Source organism: Lytechinus pictus, chromosome 3, assembly GCF_037042905.1.
Source record: "Lytechinus pictus isolate F3 Inbred chromosome 3, Lp3.0, whole genome shotgun sequence".
Classification (NCBI taxonomy): Eukaryota; Metazoa; Echinodermata; class Echinoidea; order Temnopleuroida; family Toxopneustidae; genus Lytechinus; species Lytechinus pictus.
Window position 1 is genome coordinate 2338153 of NC_087247.1, and position 20160 is coordinate 2358312.

General features: G+C 35.3%; 1 protein-coding gene across 1 annotated transcript; it reads right to left on the bottom strand.

Moving 5' to 3' along the window:
• Positions 1-433: 433 nt before the first annotated feature.
• On the bottom strand, positions 434-17759 carry LOC129257985 (serine/arginine-rich splicing factor 7-like). Its single transcript, XM_064096144.1, has 5 exons — positions 17588-17759; positions 11611-11846; positions 9019-9231; positions 5305-5454; positions 434-3802 (listed from the first exon to the last, which is right to left on the bottom strand). Exons 2-5 carry the CDS (start codon positions 11829-11831, stop codon positions 3787-3789), a joined length of 600 nt encoding a protein of 199 aa, XP_063952214.1. The 5' UTR covers positions 11832-11846; positions 17588-17759; the 3' UTR covers positions 434-3786.
• Between the last annotated feature and the right edge of the window lie 2401 nt (positions 17760-20160).

The window sequence follows — 20160 nt, forward strand, 5'->3', positions numbered from 1 at the left end:
CCTAAACTCACCATGAATTCACTGTTCTCTTTCTATCAGATATGTTTTAAAACAATTTCTTTATCATTACTCTTTCTGTTCTGAAAATACCCTCTTCTCTTCTCATTAAAAAAATAATAAAATTTTAAAATAGAAAAATTGAATCTGTAATGGAGAAAAAAATCAGGATGTACTGATGCATATTTCAAACTTCAAGTTTGTAAAGATTTATCTGGTTTTCATTTTGGTCTGTTCCATTGTTTGAATGATGCAATTTACAATGTTGGCTCGAATCTTCATACTTTCTCATGCACACTGATTTCTTTTGAATAAACATCCAAGTTGTGGAACTAACTAATGCATCTTTCTAAACATAATCAGAACTAGGTTTTGCCTTCACATCACAAACAATAATACATGCAGATGATAAATAGGAAAAATACAGGAAACTAAATTAGGATACAAAACATTTAATACTAGAATCATCAACACAAATATGTACAATTATGATGCCATAACCAAGGAATGACATGGTTTAAGAGATACCTGTTAAAATAATGCAAATAAAGAGAAAAGTAATTTTAAAATGGTCAGTTGTGGCAACAATCTCTAACTTAATCCAATAAAATGACCACCTAGCATTTGTAAAGATTTTTTTAAAATACATATTTGCAGAATGATTCTGGCAGAAAATGTAACTGTTGAGAAATGAGAAAAATGGTATTCTATGTCTGGTCTTTCTAAGAAAACAAACTATCCCACATATGCTTGTCTATGTTGACAATCTGCAATGTGGCTGTTTTTTTTTTCAGCTTAGATTGAGCGATTTCACAAAGTTTAATAGTTTTCTGTAAATGAGCTTAAACAACAGTGACATAGTGTCAATTAACCTTGATTTTGAAGTATATTTTTCTCATAAAATAATTGTTGGTGCAACTACATAAGTTTAGGTTCAACAGAGCAACTATGAACATTAGTGAAAATAAGAGAATCCAATCCAGTAGTGATTTACATTCCTTACCAAAGCAAAACTGATAATAGATGACATACACATCAACAATGAATAAAGTGAACATCTCTCTTACTGAGACCAAAGCTGGGAGCAGTTTCACAAATACACGTATTGCAGTAAGACTGAAAGTCACATTCAAGGGCCAAAATAACAATACAATATCTTTTTTTTTTTTTTTTTTTTTTTTTTTTTTTTTTTTTTTTTTTTTTTTTTTTTTTTAAATAACAATACAATATCAGTGGTGAGTATGCAGTTAGCGAAAGTCCTTTATACAAATCATTTGACCGATGTGACAGTGCACTATATACCAAACACAGCCAGGATTTCAAGTACGACTTTTGAGTCACACTTAGAACCCATCTATAAAACATTTTGGTAAAAGGGTCAATGAATTATTGAACTTGAATATCACCTAGCATTCCATTAATACATACATGTATTGACCTTGGAATCCTTTTTATATCTGTTCATTTTATGATGAAATTCTAATTTTATTTGTTTTCAATATCGAGTACCCTCTCTTGATAACATTTCCTTTTGTTTTCTTTTAAAAAGGTTACTTCAAATACTTATCATACAAATTTTATTGTGACTGAAAATCAGAAAGCAACAGAGAAGGATCTCAATCCAAATGTTTAAGCCCATTCCATTCTATATATTAAAAAAGGGGGAAATGTTTTTAAAGATTTTACTTTGATTGGGCACCTGTTCAAGATAGATTTTCATATAAAATCACAAAAACTATCCAATCAAACACATATATCCTCCATATCCTAACTGTTTTAGGGCACACACATCCATAAAATCTAGTATTGAATATATTAGTGAGAGTTAAGAACTCTCTGTGAAACACCTTCATTTTTACTTAATTTTCATCAATGAAACCCTAAGAGAATCTATTTTCTACAACAAAGAGAAGAAACACTTTTTTACAGTAAGGTACAAAAAGGCAGATCCCAATAAACCAAATCCATATAAACTACATTAAATCCATAAATATTGTTTTGCTGAATCATGATGCAGTTGATATCGTTTGTGCACATTCAAAATAGATGTATAGATAACTTGTTGCAACTATTGACACGTCAGTGAAATACATTAAAATGTATATGTATTCTTTTTAATATAAAATATAACAATTCATTAATTTGACATATTGTTTGGTGTATCAGTTTAGCTAATTTCAACAGGGAAGAGTCAAATGTTTAAATGCCATTTGAAATACTACTAAAAGCAGTAGTTTGAGTAATATTCCATTCTTCCTAGACTCTGAAACAACATTTCTAGAATTTTCAGATGAGAGTTGCTAAACTGAACAAGAACTTTCAAGTATTTCAAAAGCTAAAAAATAGTATTTTGGTGAGGAAATCAGTATTTTCTAAGATATACCATTATTACCATAGGACAACACAAAAAAATGAAACTTTGGAAATCAGTAATTTGCATGAAACGTCAGTATTCTTTAGTGCTACATGGCGGCTCCCCATCATGTAAGACAAGATTAATAAATGGCAACACCATTAAAAGTCTGTCACCTTTATATTTTCAAGTCGAAAATACCTGCACGTTCAAAATAAAAGAAATGGATCTCTCTTTTGATTTATCCTCTGGTATGAGAATATTTGCAATAAATCTTAAGTGAGAGAAATATTATAATTAAAATAACGTTAAATAACTCTGGAATTCACTTCCACTTAGCTTAAGATCTCATTCTTCTCTCAGTTCCTTTAAAGTTGCATTTAAGACATACATGCATCTCTTTCATAAATAGCAATCAATCTGATTTTCACAGTTAATTTATCTGTAGTTAAGTCGGTAGTTATGTTGGTTTATAAGTTATTTAAGGTAGTTAAGTATATAAGTAATTGAGTTTAGTTAATTAAGTTAAGTAGTTAGGTTTTGTAATGTTAAGATGCTTAGAGCCACATAAATAGTGAATTATTAGTATTATAACATTATCTTCATGGAAGTGATTCATCCTGGCAAGTAGAGTCAACCTTGAATAAACTGAATCTTTGTATGAGTAGTATGTTTAGAGATTTGTCTTTCATTCACTATAAATCAACAGATAACAATTTGACTATATATCATAACAAATATGAATGGCCACATATCAGAAAAAATGTTCAGCTTTAATACCAATTGTCTTCTTCCAACGCATTATTTAGAGAATTATCAATATCTATGTACATTTAGTGCATTCAAAATGATTTTAGCGTATCAGAGAGCAGGAACAAACTTTTATGAAACATATTTCTAAATGATTTTCATACATACATGTACCAAGATAGTTTCTCAATAATTCTACATGTATCTCTGAACATTCTTATACTACTGGTATATCTTTTAATGCAATATATTTCATCTCACCTACATGAATACATTTTTAGTTCCAACCATCCTTTCTCCAATTTATAATGTCATCACTTGTGGATTCATTGTTGCCCCAGTAGATGTGTCATTACTTCTCAAACTATTTATCTGAACATTTAATAATATCAAACTTTTAAAAAAGTAAATTTTCATGTTTCTGTGATTTTTTTCAAAATGTTATTCCTTCTCAATATCTACTCTTAAATGTTTTGAATATTTGTTTTCCCTTTTTTTTTAAATTAGCATAAAGCTGCATGTTGCAATGTTGTTTGTCACAATAAATGTATCTCAACCATTGACCAGAAAAGGAAAATAAAATCCTATTTACAGATAGGCCATCAAATCCCTGTACTTAGGATTTATTACATAACCCAATACCAAGATTCTGCTCGAGCGTTGATCCTCAATACACGCCAGACTCCTTACGATCTTGAACGACTGTATGATATATATGAGAAAAAAAAGACAAAATATAATTTGGTAACAAGAAATCACTTGAAAAGAAACCTTACGCTAGCTCCTCGGGAAATTTTAGGAGAAATCAGAATTTTTAAGAGTTAAAAACCCCAGACATATCTCTCTATCTAATGTGAGATAGTTCCCTTTGAAAAAGCTCTGTGGCTTGACGTTTCCAACAGAGCGTGGATTTGGACAGAATATTGCCTTGTTCATAAGATGGATTAGTGTCGTAACACAGGTAGTAGCTATGGGCTAGAAATTTTGCATTTACACTATTTCAAAGCTGCCAACTTTTACAAGTAAAACGTAATAATTCATTCAGCTTAATTAAAAGTCATATTTTTGAGATAAAAGTAGTATTTTCATACGCTTGATTTCACCCCCTAATTTTACCGTCATCAACATTGAAAATTCTGTTGAATATATATTCTCGTTAAAAAATAAATCTTTCAATTTTAAAGATCAGATTCAGAATCATGACTCGCTCTTTTGCATAATCAAAGAGGATTTCAGTATTCAAGCGTAACACCACCAATGTCATGATTACATGAGGACCGATGTAAACAATATGGCCTGTATTCTGAAGTTAGGTTTAACTTAGACCATGGTCTAACTCTGTGCTAAAATTATGGGAAGCCAAAAGTGTTGATATTTTTATTAAGAGTATGTTTCTTGTGTTTGCTGTGCTCTTTCCTGATTCATTGATGGTGAAGACAATCATCTATTTATACTTCCTAGACAATCATGAATGATTTGAGAGCCAAATGAGCTGATATATGATATCTCTGTTAGTGATTTATGTAAAAATTGGCTTTCCATACTTAAAATCACAAATTTAAACCTGAGTTTAAGTTCAACCCGACTTCAGAATACGGGCCTATGACAGGATCATGTTTGTAATGAGCCTTCAGATGAGTTCGCCACTACGCAATATTACTACACACTGTATAGGTGTATTAAATGCGTACATGCATGTACCTAATGATTAAGGGTACAAGTGTAATGGTGTAATTTGACATGAAAATTGTGGTAATTACAACTGTTTCTTAATAACTGGCAGCACTGCTATTTAGGTCGATGCATGATTTCTTGTGTTAGGCACTATAGAGGGCCAAAGATGAAGCCGAAGCCATACAGAGTCAGTACAGAGATAGATCTTAAGATGCCCCTGCTCTGATCGCAGGACGATGTATTTAGGAGCTACAAACCTATGATTTTGAGAAATTTGTAGAACTCCGTGCTTAACAAAATCAAAGACTATAAACTGATCATGAATCCGTAAGAAAATCTCAATACGATCATCAAAAAACAGAAAATTTTGCTTAAAAACTTGCTCATTATAGAAGGGAGGATGATATATTGCATGCAACTGATCTGGCTTGGGTAAATGCTCAACTTCCAGTTGATTATATTTCATACAGAAAAGAAATAAGAAAAAAAATTAAATTAGAAAAAAGAAATAATATATCAAAGTGACCCACCTCCTGCTTCGGACATGGCTACGTGTTTGGCTATGGCTATAGCTTCCGCTTCGGTTACGGCTACGGCTGCGGCTGCGACTCCTGTATCTGGGAGGGCTTCTGGAAACACGACGACGGCGAGGGCTTCGAGATCGAGACCTAGAATAGGATCTGAAGTGAGAAGGTCACAGGTTTTTTAAAAGAAACATCACTATTGAAAATCAAATTACACTATGACATTATCCCAGCACCACACGGAAGCAGCCAATCCAGTTGGCTGGGAATCGTGGCATAGAAAAAAACATGACACTTTTCATGAAACTTATTTTATACAGGCGCTATTGTTTATATTTGATGGGGGTGTGAAACAGATCCTAAAACTCAGAAAGGGGGTTAGTTGTATTTCAGCACACTGTGCATAAACAAAAAAAAAAATCTTACAGATTAAATAAGTAAAGGATCTCTTTATTATTAGGGGAAAACAAATGATTAACTTTGTTGTTGGAAAGAATTGAATCAATAAATGATGTATTTATTTAAGTCCTCCCCTTGAAAATGTTAAGAAACTAAAAAAAGACATTTGTAAAATTTCTAGAATCTTTTGTGTTGAATTGAGTGACACCATCATTAAAAAAAAGTTGGTTATTTACTCTTTATCTGGAGGGGAGCAAACTTGAGGCCTCTCAAAAGCTTCGATAAGATACTCCATTATCAACTAACTTTTAAATCCTTAAATAGTGTAGTCCCTGCCTGTCAATTCTTTTTTTCATCCCCTAATTCTTGTGCATTTTCAAAATGTCAGTTTTTGGATATCTAGCACCCTCTCTTAGTAATTATGTATTCTTTAAAAAGGGGCCCTTTGAACACGAATTTTTGCAAATAATGTGATTATTGAAATTAGATATTAAAATGCTAAATCCTGAAAATTTTAGCCCTTGCTTAAAAATGGATTTACATTAAACTAAAAATGTATATTTCAATTTGACTGGATACCCAAGCAAAATGAATTTTCAATTGAAATTGCAAAATTCATCAAAAAAAAATTAATAATAAAAATATGTCCATTTGTAGTGCTGTTACTATGTGCATATAGTCAATTGCTCTTTGATACATGTATGTGGTATATCATTATCAAATATCCTCCATATCATACAAATTTTAGGGCATACACATAAAGGAATTGAAATTGTGATATGCACTTTAGGAGGGATCAACTAAAACTGGAATTAAGCTTTAAGGCTACTAAACATGAGCATAGATAAACATTCTCACAAGAACATTCAATCTTCATCAAAAGTCTACACCAGTATACTACCTGAATTGAAAATAACTGCAAAAGAAGATGACATTGATGTAAATCATTTACAGATGTGCAGGTCGACAAAAACACATTGCTGGCGCGCTGAGGGGGACTCGTTTTTACTACCCTTGCAGCCTCTGACTATCCGATGCCCTACTGCCACGGTGCTTTCTTTTACCTTACCGACTACTTTAGTTGATCATCAAAAAGGAATGTCCACACGAGGCTTCTTACTTGGGGCACGATGCCAGCTGACCCTTACCATGTCCAAAACATTCCTTTGTTGGATGATTTCTACCATTATTCCCCAAATTGGCAGCCTTTAACTTTTTGATAACTACATGTAGAATTTTACCAGTGTGCAGCTTTGGGGACGAGGCGATGATCACTGACAAAGATGGCCGAACATGGCCCTACCGGTGTGGTTGCTCACACCTACGCTGTACTCATCGGAGAGAGCTGATGGATGCAAGAAGGGCGCATGGTGCGACATTGTTGCTTTGAACATGAAGGGTTATGATGGCAGAGGCATTGTGGGTTGTCAATAGGACCGTACTAGTTGGGCCCTGAAAGGGGTAAGGATTAAGGTATTGGTTCACAAACACTGATTTTTTAAAGTTGGTTTACAAGTGCTTGGCCTAACACCAATGGGTCTAATTTACAGAATTCCAGATGGATCATCCCCATTCGGGAAAGATACAGTGTACTTTTGGTCCACCTTTCTTTCTGTCTAATAACTGCCATTTGGTCAAATCATCAAATTTTATTACTAATTATGCTTAGACTTTGGTCTAATAACAATAATTTGTGAACTCTGATATTGGAACATTTGTTTAGCAGGATCTACAATCCTCCTAAGTGTTTGGATGGGGGAGGGGGGTCAAAAGAAAGGGCATTACAGTATAATATTGTTTCTCTGAATTGAAACATTTGCCCTTCAATTAAATGAAGTTAGACCTTGTAGAGTTTGATAAATTATTAAAAAGACCAAGTGGTATTAGACCAAGACTGTGCAAACCTCTGACTGGTTCAACAACAAAAATCAACCCTAATTCAATTACATAATCAAAGCAGCACAACTGAATTGAATCAAATAAAAAATAATCATCCTATTATGAAATATGCACACCAAAAAGTTTTTATACAAGACAGATTTTCAGGAATACTCGTGTGGCATCGCAATTCTATCCTGATCGCAAATTTTGTCTCATAAATTTAACTAGATTTTAAAGGAAAATTTCATGGCATTACCGTAACTTTTTGTGTTCTGGAAAAAAAAAATATTCAAAAACCTTCCAAGTGAAGGGATAAGCATGACCAGAAAATATTAAATGAAAATAACATGTATTACAATTCCTTATTTTAACTATCTTGAATAAAGGTTGATGAATAGAGTTGAAACTATGCCACATTGGGCACAGGGTTTCCCCAAATACATTACCTGACAATGCTGGAACATAACCTATATCTGACCTAAAAGTACAAATACAGAGCTCTACAGGTGCACGGTACTGCTGGACCTGTACTTGCTCAGTATCAGGAAAGCTATACATGTAAAACCCCCATTCCACAGAAAGCAAGACCTCTGAAAGACTGCTGTAAAACCATGAAACTTGCTTGATCTTTCAAGGGTCTTTCAACGAACTTTCAAAGATCTCTGAGGTCTCCCACGATTCCTGATGGATCTTTCAATGGTCTTCGTGGTCCTAATGAGTCCCAAAACTTTTTGAAACAGTTCAAAACAGTCTTTCAGTGGTCTTACAGGAAAATTGTCTTTTGATGGTCTTTCAATGAACTTTCAAAGTTCTTATTAGTCTTTCCATGATCTTTTGGCAGTCTCTCAAGATTTTTGAGGAGATCACTGTAAGACTCGTGAGAGATCATTGAAAGAATTCCGAAAGATCCCTTGTTGCATAAAAGATCTCTGAAAGACCATATATGGTCAATATAAATGAATTCTCTATCTTCCGTATACAATTCTGAACTACATGTATACTGTAAATTGTGATGAAATTTACATGGATTTTGACTTAGTTATAGAGGTTTAACCTCAACGTAGTGATTTCATTGGGTCTTAAAGTGCCAAATTCTTTTGACTGTGCAATTCTTGAGAATTTCTAATTGGGTGAACCTCAAATCTCAATAGCAAAAATTAAGCACATGATCCCATGTTATTTATTTGCATACTTGAAATATTCAGGTGCTAAATTAACTCTGTACAAAAATTTGTGAAATTACATGAATTTCATTTTAACTGTGGATAGTCTTTAAGCCATAGCCAAAGTAAGATTTAACTCTTTGTGAAACAACCCCCGATCAAAATCAGATATGTAAAATTTTGTTCTGAAATAGAACCCATTTTGACCGATATAAGTAATTTCTATTCTTTACATTCAGCTCCTTGAAAAGAAATTAAGATTGAACTTTGACCTCACCTTGAGCGTCTACTACTCCTGTAACCACCTGGAGATCTTTTTCTCTTATCACGGCAGTCTCTTGCAAAGTGACCCCTCTGACCACACTCATAGCATCGTTCATTTTCAATATTCCGACGGGGTCTAAAACCACCAGGTCTAAAGCCACGACCACGAGACCTCCTACTTTCACCAGAAGACATCTCAACTCGAACCTTTACTCCACAGAGATGTCTGCAAACAAAGTTTCAGAAAGAATTTCACACCATCTGTACTTCGAGCATTATTGTTAAAAATGGAAATGGAATGACTACATGTAGATTATGTAACACACATATCACGACAATTAAAGGGATGGTCCAGGCTGGAAATATATATCATATCTAAATAAATAGAGTAAAATTCACAGAGCAAAATGCTGACAATTTGATCAAAATTGGATAACAAATAACAAAGTTATTGAATTTTAAAGAATTTGCATTATTCCGGTGAAACAGTTCTAGGCATGTCTTTATGAATATTCATTAGGTGGTATATTTTATTACATGAAATTAGGTTTATTCAAAATTTTTCTACCAAGAACTAAAACAATTGGACAACTGATGAAGTGCATCAGTTATTTATTGCCGCAACTTATTTCATTATAATGGCAACACATCATTTACACATGTATGACAAAATGAAATATTTATGATTTCATGTAATAACATAGGAATCGGAAAGGAAAGTGGATATTGATAAACTTTAAAATTCAGTAACTTCGTTATTTGTTATCCGATTGTGATGAAATTTTCAGCATTTTGCTCTATGAATTCGACTCTATTTAGATATAAATATTTTCAGCCCGGACCATCCCTTTAATGATAATACTATATCTTTATAAGGGTTTCACATTGTATCCAATCGCATGCATTTTAATAATGGGTCACATACATGTGCACTCTTTATTTTCAACAAAAAAACCTACATTCTTTAACAAGAGGAAACAAATAAGGTTATAAGAAAATGATAATGACCAGTGATCTAGCTGGACCCTTTTTATAGTGGTGGTCATTTTTTCCCTCGCATTACAAAGTATTTTCAGTTAGTGGTCTCAAAGCCAAAAGAAAATGTACTGCAATCTGACGTTAGTAAATCTTTGAAAATAAAGTAATATTTATTACATGTAAATATAAGAATATTTATGCAAATAAAAGAAGACTAAAGATGGAAATGAATGCAATTGTAATTCCTCTTTGCAAGGAAATCTCCTTCCAGTACATGTACAGTAGTAGTTTCAACTAAGAACATTCAATCAAATTTTCACATTATCTGCTTCTTTGAATTCTTATGAATAAACAAATTTACACTTAGGTCAGAATCTCCATTTTCTGTTTGTTACATGTACATTTTTATTCATGATTTTTTTTTAATTAACCCTTTCAGCATGTGCTGCTGGTCAATTTTTATGTACCGGCACCGATAAAATAAATAATAAAATAAAATCTGATAAAAAAATAACAAATCTATTGAATTTTTAAGTTCAGCCTTTTTTTAAATAACAGTTACACCATGATCAAATCTTGTCTCCATTTTCCTTTTTTTTTAATACTATTACATAAGATCATAGTTAGTTCATAATTTTTTTTTTCAATCTTTATTGATCAATGTAAATCACAATGTGGATAAACAAATTTAAATTTACATGATTAAACAAAGCAGCACTTAGGAATGTACTGTACAGAGTCCACAAGTCGAGCAGATACAAAATACAAGAAATTAAATATCAAATCCCCATTTTATACAAACTGGTATTTTACTTCTTTGCCAAAAAGTTTTCAATGTCACTAAAACCATCAATACAGGCTTTGAATTCCACGATATTAAGGGATATTTAATTTTCATACATGTACGTGGAGCGTTGTGGCCCAGTGGATTAGTCTTCGGACTTTGAAACAGAGGGTCGTGGGTTCGAATCCCAGCCATGGCGTAATTTCCTTCAGCAAGAAACTGATCCACAGTGTGCTGCACTCAACCCAGGTGAGGTAAATGGGTACCGGTAGGAAGTAATTCCTTAAAAAGCTGTGTGCGCTATGAACGCCTAGCTTAGCCGGGTAATATAGGAGCGCCTTGAGCACCTAACAAGGTGGATATGTGCGCAATATAAATACCCTATATTATTATTATTATTATTATGTACATATTTCTTTTTTTTTTAATAAGAAAATAAGTGGCAACAATGATTATCTTACCCATTAAATCATGTTTTTTTCATTCTTGGTGAACAAAATTGGAATAAATATCCACAAGAAAAGAGGAGAGATGACATTGCCCATTCATGAAGACATGCATACATGTAGAACTGATTTAACAAAATAATGAAAAACTTTAGAATGAGAGAAGTTGTCCGATTTCATATGTTCAAATCATATTATTGTCAGACTGGGCACCATTTAAAGTTACTATTATAATACAGTAATTTGCCATTCAAATGGTAACTTCCATGAAATCCTTGATTCTGATTGGTTGTTGGGTTGATCATTGTTACCATGGCCGCTAACATTGAATGGCAAAGTTACCATTATAGTTACTTTTATGCAACGGGACCCAGTACCCTTTAATAATAGTTCTTACGTGTCATCAAGTTCTTCTACCGCATCCTCAGCATCACGCTTATCATCAAAAAATATAAAAGCAAAGCCTGGTGGATTCCTAGCGACCCAGACATTCTTGACATGCCCAAATTTCATGAATGCTGTTTCCAAATCTGTCCGACTGGCGTCTGATGGCAAGTTTCCTACATACACCTTATTTTCGTACCGATCCGGTGAATAGCCTCTGCCGTACCTCGACATGATTTACTCTGTATTCTGTAACAAAGATACATTAATACAATGTTACTGAGACTGAGAAAGGGATGGTCTGGGCTGAAAATATTTATATCTAAATAAATAAAGTAAAATTCACAGAGCGAAATGCTGAAAATGTCATCAAAATCCGATAACAAATAACAAAGTTATTGAATTTCAAAGTTTATCAATATTTTGTGAAAACAGTTATATGCACATCGTCATGAATATTCATTTGGTGGGCTGATGATGTCACATCTCCACTTTCCCTTTTCTTATGTTATTACATGAAATCATAAAAGTTTCATTTTTTCATACATGTGTAAATTTTTTTTTCTTCTTTTCCTCGTTCAGAGGTACTTTATTCTTCATATTCCTTTCTCATTTTAACAATTTCTTTCGAGGCACAGTGCGTGTAGAGTTACAAAACAAGTTACATATACATGTAAACATGTAATAGACATCATGTTAGAATGTAATCCTGTCGCCAATGTTTGGATAAAGATAAAGAATTCTCTACAATTTATGTTTAAAATGACAATTCCTATTAACGGAACGACGTTGTTCATTGGATACAAAATTCACGATCGCAAGTTTACGATTGTTAATTTGTTGATATTTGCACAGTATGCAATATACAAAGCCTATGTCATGTATAAGATGCAAGGAAGAGCTTTTAATATATTCAATTTGGTATGAGTTCAAGAAAGAGATAATTTTTTATGTAAAATGGCGATTTAAATCCAATGTTCATTTAATTCAAATGTTCAAAGAGCTTTAACCCTATAGAGAAATTTCATCTTTAATACATGTGTAAAATGATGCGTCTCCACTATGATGAAATAAGTTGCGGCAATAAGTAACTAATGCACTTTATCAGTTGTCAATCCAATAATTGTTTAGTTCTCGGTAGAAAAATTTTGAATAAACCTAATTTCATATAATAAAATACAAAAGAACAAGTGGGGATATGACATCATCAGTCCACCTAATGAATATTCATAAAGACATGCCTCGAACTGTTTCATCGGAATAATGCCAATCTTAAAAATTCAATAACTTTGTTATTTGTTATCTGATTTTGATCAATTTTTCAGCATTTTGCTCTGTGAATTTTACTCCATTTATTGAGATATAAATATTTCCAGCCTGGACCATCCCTTTAATGGTGAAACAATATATTCAATAGAAAATTCTGCTTCTGTACTAATGGTGACTATCTATGAAATTGGATAGATCTACAAAAATTCTTTACAAATGTCTATGGTAATTGGAATGGAGATAACCTCCCACATGGGAGACATTCTCCCAATATTATTGGCTGTGTGCCAGTGTATAAAGCTAATGATTTGTACTCATCTTAACTGTAAGCAGCAGAGGAACACAACAAATATGGGAGACTCTTTCCAATATGGGAGACAATCTCCCGTATTGCGAATAGACACAAGAAACATTTTTTGTCTCACTAGGGCCGTCTGCACCAGCCCAAGTTTTCAAATTAGCGCGCTATTTCTGATCCGGCAAATTATCCCTATCTGAACAATCTCAAGATTACTTGTAATGGAGAAGCAATTATCGCGCTAGTTCGTAGGATTAATCTCGACATTGCAATCCAAGTCAACTTGGGATTATTTGCAAAATAGCGTGCTATTTTAACGAATTATCCCACTAATTCGCAGGTGCAGATGCACTCGGAATTATTCATTCACAGCGTCAGACCATAATGCATCAATGCCTCGCTCGAGCAGGAATCGCTCTTCTTGCGATGGTGGAGACAGGGATTCTTGAATCTCAAGATTAATCGCGAAGAGGGCCGATCGGGCTAAAATCTCGAGATTGAGCAAACTTGGGCTGGTGCAGCACCACCTAATGAGGTCAGAAGCCAATTTGTTTTGTGGGTGGATTTAAAAAAAAGTCGGTGAGGTCTAGTGAACTTTTATAGTAGACAATGAAAAGGGGTAATTTTTCATTAGTAATCTGCTTATCACATTTCCATTTGCCGCCAAGTTAATCCTTTTGCAGCATATGTAAAGTTGTATAAAACTAAGGAAATCAGTCTCCCTAACTGGAGACTGTCTCTGAAATTGGATACCCAAATTCTTTACAAAAGTCAGTCTGGTATTGGAGATAATCTTGCCTCTCTACTTTTAGTAAAAGCTCATTTTACAGGTAGAAGATGACACCGTTCTCTCTACATGTACCTTCCTAAAACTAGTTTATTGGAAACTAGTTAAACATGTAATGAGAACGGTCGAAGCTATCTTCCAAACCAGTTCATAAAACCACCTCGCAATGTTGCTTTGCCTAGTTAAACTGGTTTTAGCGTGAGGACACAGCCGTTTTTCGGGAAGCGATCTTCGCACATTTGAGCGCGCTACTGCACACACTGTGTGTAGAATGCCTACGCTGCAGTTTCGAATTTTGCGGGAAACGTGTCACCCCACTGAGAGCGTTCCCATAGAAACAAGATCGCTTTACGTGAAGTGATTTTGAAAACCACTTTTGTGTGATCAAATGGGAACGCTAGCAAAGCGATCTTCCAAATTGGTTTCCTGAACCGGTTCTCAGTAAACTACATGTAGTTTTAGAAAGCGTAATGAGAACGGTGTCTTAGTTTCATCCTGTTGGCCACCTCGTTGCGAGCTGCAGATCACCAACACCAACATCTAACTTGAAATCACAATTTTCCCAATCCCTGGAGGTTGGGGTTGGTGAATGGGGAAATTACACGGAGGGATCTAATGTTAGATCTAGATATTTATTTCTAGATCTAACATTATAGAGGGCGGCAGACATGTCTGCCGCCCTCTATGCATCTTTTAGCTAAGCTACTAACAAAGCCAGCTATACATGTAGTCACTCCGGCAATGAACTGAAATTTGCTGTGTCAAAATCCTCTTACAAATACTCCTTCTTCCAAAGGACAATCCGAATATGGAACCACCTGCCTGGAAAAGTTGTATACAAAACAGGTCCACCAGCATTCAAAGAGGCTGCGCTTCCCATTATTAGAAATCTGCAGCCTCCAACCGGATCTCTTGTTCTTTAAGATGTATCCAGGTTTTTTCTTGCACAACACACTCTCCTTTCATTGTATAGAGATCTTCACTATGACACCAATCTTTCACGACATATTGCAAAGTTCATTCCAGTTTAGCTTCTTCTTTTTTATCTTTGCAGTTTTTGTTCGTCACAAAAACAATCAAAGTATACAAAACATATGGTTGCACTTCAATCAAACAGAACATTGATACAAACTGTGTATATAAAGTACATACAACATATCCTTAAAAAATTGTGTACTCAGAATAATTTACAAGTAACTTGTACCCTAGTCCTGCCGACAGGACGATCCATTAAACCGAAAAAGAAAAGGGGTACGGTGATATCCATCGGTTCACCGTCGTCCAGGCGGCATCGCATTTTAATGTATTAACATGACCGAAAATATGACATAAAAAACACCACTACAACATGAACAGAAGATAAAACAAACTCACAAAAAGACGATTAACACAAAATACTAATCTACAGTGGTTACAATTTCTGCAATGGAAAAAAAATTGTTTATGTTTTGCCATTTTACATTGTGTTTATTGAGTTTGTTTTTCTTTTTTGCAATAATTTTCTCAGTAACTTTATAAAATAAAAAATAATACCGGTAATTAAATTGTTTCAAACTAGGGAGAGTCTCTTGGTTTTTACATCGCAAAATGAATTGTTAACCAAGTAAAATTAGAAAATTAAATGCTAAGGTGGATTGACTTAATGGTTCTAGTAATCCAAATAAAATAGTATTTCGTGAAAGGAAATAATTAGGATTAAAATCAGTCACTCTCATACGCAATGCATTCCAAAAGGATGCCATTTTAGGGCATGCAAAAAACAAATATCCAATGTCTCAGGTGTCCCATTGCAAAAAGAGCATAATGCATTGGTTTTCTTTCCTATTTTTGTGAGCCATTCATTTGTAGGTAATTAGTTGTTTGAAATGTATAGTGTGTGATTCGAAGTCTAGTGTCAATAGTGATTCGTAAAGGAAGAGTGAACAATTTGGAAGTCTGTTGCCTATCGATGTTGTAAAGTTGATTAAAACAAGTAAACACCTTGGAGGTTTCGGAGTTATTAATATTTAAAAAAGTGCGATAAAATTGCTTAGTCGATATATTCTGAATTTGTCTAAATCACAAAAAAGAGAAGGGAAATCCCCAGGTTCTTTTACAAGATGATGGTAGTTTTGTTGTAAAAAGAAAACTTTCCATTTTCCTGGCATTATTTTATAGCAATCTAACAATTCAAAATACTCTGTAAACTTTAACCCCTTTTCTTTCGCTTCCCTCCAGCACAGTGTGCGTCCAAATTCATCTAACATATCAGTAATTTTAGTGAATCCCTTTTCTTTTATGTTTGGTTTATAAATAGATTTTCCTTGAAATGTGATTGATTGTTCCATATAAACTCATTGGTAATATCTATTTTCCTTTCCAATAAACACCATGTTTGTAAAAAATCCATCAACCAATTTGACACTTCAATATTCAAATATTTCATATCAAAATTACAATAAAAAATTGTATTCTCCACCGACAGGTGACAACAATTCTATACATATATCTTTCCAGCCCTTCGAATTTGAGGAGAAAAGTCTCGAAACCCATTTAATTTTCTGAGCTTGAATAATCGATTTGATGCAAGTCATCTTTAACCCCCCTGTCATCATATTCTTTAACCAGAAAGAAAGTAGAAATCTCGGGGGAGAAAGTAGAAATCTCGGGGGCGAAAGTTTCAGGTTTTTTGGTGGTACACGCAAAAGTATATGACGGAAGCCCTGGCTTCGTATGAGAGTGACCTTACGTTAGTAAATGATTTTTACTCTCTAGAACTAGAAGCCGCCTGGCTAGGTAGGACTAGACAGCTGGCAGCCGTCTGTTTCGAGGAGTTTTTTAACATTTTTTTTTTTTTATTCTCCTCGTACACAGACGGCTCGCTAGCGTGCAGCCACCATTAGGGGACTTGCAATGCGAAATCCCCCCGTCGGGGCTCTTCAATTTTTGTCTTTAATTAATAAAAATTTTGAAAATTAACGCGACCAAAATGCAAATTAATATTCCCTCTTGGCATTAATTGCCCAAAAACGGAGAAAAATCAAGTTAAAAGGAACAAAAACAGTGACTTACCTCGGCTGTCGCGCAAATTCACTCCCCCGTTTTATCCGATCTTAAGTACATAAACATATGGCCATTGAGTCCCCTGTACAGATCGCGCTAGAACTTCGGTCTCTGTATTTGGTGAGTGAAGCCAACGGAGTTCAGCTGAACAACCAACATAACAGAGACCGAAGCTTTTGGTCTAGGTAGGACATGTTTTACGTAATATGAAAAATTGTACGTGGTCGTGGATCCGAGTCACCGGGACTTGGATCACGATAATGTCAATATTATAATATTAATATGAAATTGTATACAAAATTACAAATTGATTTAAATGCTAGTTAACAAATTTTATTTGTTTATCATACATTTTAGAAATATCCCGCATATCGCGCATGGCGGTACAGCGCATCATGATATTGATAATGCCGGGCGACACGAAAGACGGTCCTTCGTTGGAAAGACCCTTTCGTGCAATCGGCCAGCCCCCTGAGACAGTGCGCTGCAGCTGCACTCTGAGGTGAGCTGCAGGAAGTTCGATCGCGTTCGACGAGCCGTCTCGATATCAATTTCAAGTGCCGAAATACAAGTTGAAATAAATCTAAAACATACGTTTTCCTGCTCTGGCTGTGCGAGTACCGTAGTACAATTTCAACTTTTTGATCCAACCTGCTGTTCAACTTCTGTCTTCCAAGACAAGTTCCACTAACGTAGAGTTCAAGATTCTAATAAATAAGTTCTGACCATTCCATATGCGTGCCGGATATCGATAAATGCAAGCTGTACCACAATGCATTTCGTCATATCGTATGATGATGCCACCCCCGCCCCCCCTCCCCCCCCCCCCCCGGCGCGACACCCTTGATGATCAGGGGAGTGTTTCATCAACATTTTCATCCGACAAGTTGTCAGATCTGACATCTTTCTCTGATGTTGATTGGCTGAGAGGTACTGTTACTATGGTAACTGTCGGATAAAATGGGACTTGTCGGATAAAACGTCCGACAAGTCCTTTCATGAAACGCCTCCCAGGTTCCATGAGCCTAATTACAAGAGGCGGGCTAAAGATATTCGTTCGACCCAACCCATTCGAAATTTTTTTCAATTGGATATTGCTGATTGACAAAAGTGTATGAATATAATTAAATATCTAACACTGATTCTAGAAATGGTAACTACTGAACTTCCTTTGCCCAAATTGGAAAGATATATAATGACTTGGAACTATTTTTTGACTGCATGGCGGAAGAATTAGGGCTATTTTACTGTTTCAGTTGATAAATTTGATCCCATCAGAGTTATCTTCATAAATGGCAATTCATTTTTAAAATGAGCTGGCTACGATACCCTTCTCTAGTCAGCTATGGAATGTCAGATATAGGTCCTATCCAATGGAAGTAAACATTCGACCCTCTAATTTCACGTTAAATTTTTTTAAATTTTTTTTATTACGTATTTTCCGAAATAGCCCCCCAAAACCCCCCCAAACCAGCCGTCTTCGCTCCGAGGGGTCTTCTAGCATCCGAATGGGTCAATATACAAAGAATAAAGAAGATCGATTTCGAAAAGATTTTCGGGTCTCTCGCCCCACCCGCGACCTGGCAAAACTGTCAGAAATTGTTAGAAAATGAGCAAAATCAATTTCTTCCGAAATAGCCCCCCAAAACCCCCCCAAACCAGCCGTCTTCGCTCCGAGGGGTCTTCTAGCATCCGAATGGGTCAATATACAAAGAATAAAGAAGATCGATTTCGAAAAGATTTTCGGGTCTCTCGCCCGGCCCACCCGCGACCTGGCAAAACTGTCAGAAATTGTTAGAAAATGAGCAAAATCATTTTCTTCCGAAATAGCCCCCCAAACCAGCCGTCTTCGCTCCGAGGGGTCTTCTAGCATCCGAATGGGTCAATATACAAAGAATAAAGAAGATCGATTTCGAAAAGATTTTCGGGTCTCTCGCCCCACCCGCGACCTGGCAAAACTGTCAGAAATTGTTAGAAAATGAGCAAAATCAATTTCTTCCGAAATAGCCCCCCAAAACCCCCCCAAACCAGCCGTCTTCGCTCCGAGGGGTCTTCTATAGCATCCGAATGGGTCAATATACAAAGAATAAAGAAGATCGATTTCGAAAAGATTTTCGGGTCTCTCGCCCCACCCGCGACCTGGCAAAACTGTCAGAAATTGTTAGAAAATGAGCAAAATCAATTTCTTCCGAAATAGCCCCCCAAAACCCCCCCAACCCAGGACCAAAATCCAATTGAAACCAGTTGGATTTCCAACTGGTTTCAATTGGTTTCAATTGGTTTCAACTGGTTTCAATTGGTTTTAACTGGAATATAACAATTTCCAGTTGAAACCAATTGAAACCAGTTGGGCAACTGGAAATCCTAACTGGAACCCGTTGGGCAACTGGAAATCCTTACTGGAACCAGTTGGGTAACTGGAAATGACTTCCAACTGGAAATGATTTCTAACTGGAACCAGTTGGGTAACTGGAAATCCTAACTGGAACCAGTTGGGTAACTGGAAATGACTTCCAACTGGAAATGATTTCTAACTGGAACCAGTTGGGTAACTGGAAATCCTAACTGGAACCAGTTGGGTAACTGGAAATCCTAACTGGAACCAGTTGGGTAACTGGAAATGACTTCCAACTGGAAATGATTTCTAACTGGAACCAGTTGGGTAACTGGAAATCCTAACTGGAACCAGTTGGGTAACTGGAAATGACTTCCAACTGGAAATGATTTCTAACTGGAACCAGTTGGGTAACTGGAAATCCTAACTGGAACCAGTTGGGTAACTGGAAATCCTAACTGGAACCAGTTGGGTAACTGGAAATGACTTCCAACTGGAAATGATTTCTAACTGGAACCAGTTGGGTAACTGGAAATCCTAACTGGAACCAGTTGGGTAACTGGAAATGACTTCCAACTGGAAATGATTTCTATCTGGAACCAGTTGGGTAACTGGAAATCCTAACTGGAACCAGTTGGGTAACTGGAAATGACTTCCAACTGGAAATGATTTCTAACTGGAACCAGTTGGGTAACTGGAAATCCTAACTGGAACCAGTTGGGTAACTGGAAATCCTAACTGGAACCAGTTGGGTAACTGGAAATCCTAACTGGATCCAGTTGGGTAACTGGAAATGACTTCCAATTGGTTTCCAATTGGAAATTTTCCAGTT

Coding starts and splice junctions, on each gene's coding strand:
- LOC129257985 (XM_064096144.1), bottom strand. CDS start 11,831: ATGTCGAGGTACGGCAGAGGCTATTCACCGGATCGGTACGAAAATAAG. Junction 9,232..11,610: donor GTAGAAGAACTTGATGACAC/GTAAGAACTATT, acceptor CTTTGTTTGCAG/ACATCTCTGTGGAGTAAAGG. Junction 5,455..9,018: donor AGGAGTAGTAGACGCTCAAG/GTGAGGTCAAAG, acceptor TTCTCACTTCAG/ATCCTATTCTAGGTCTCGAT.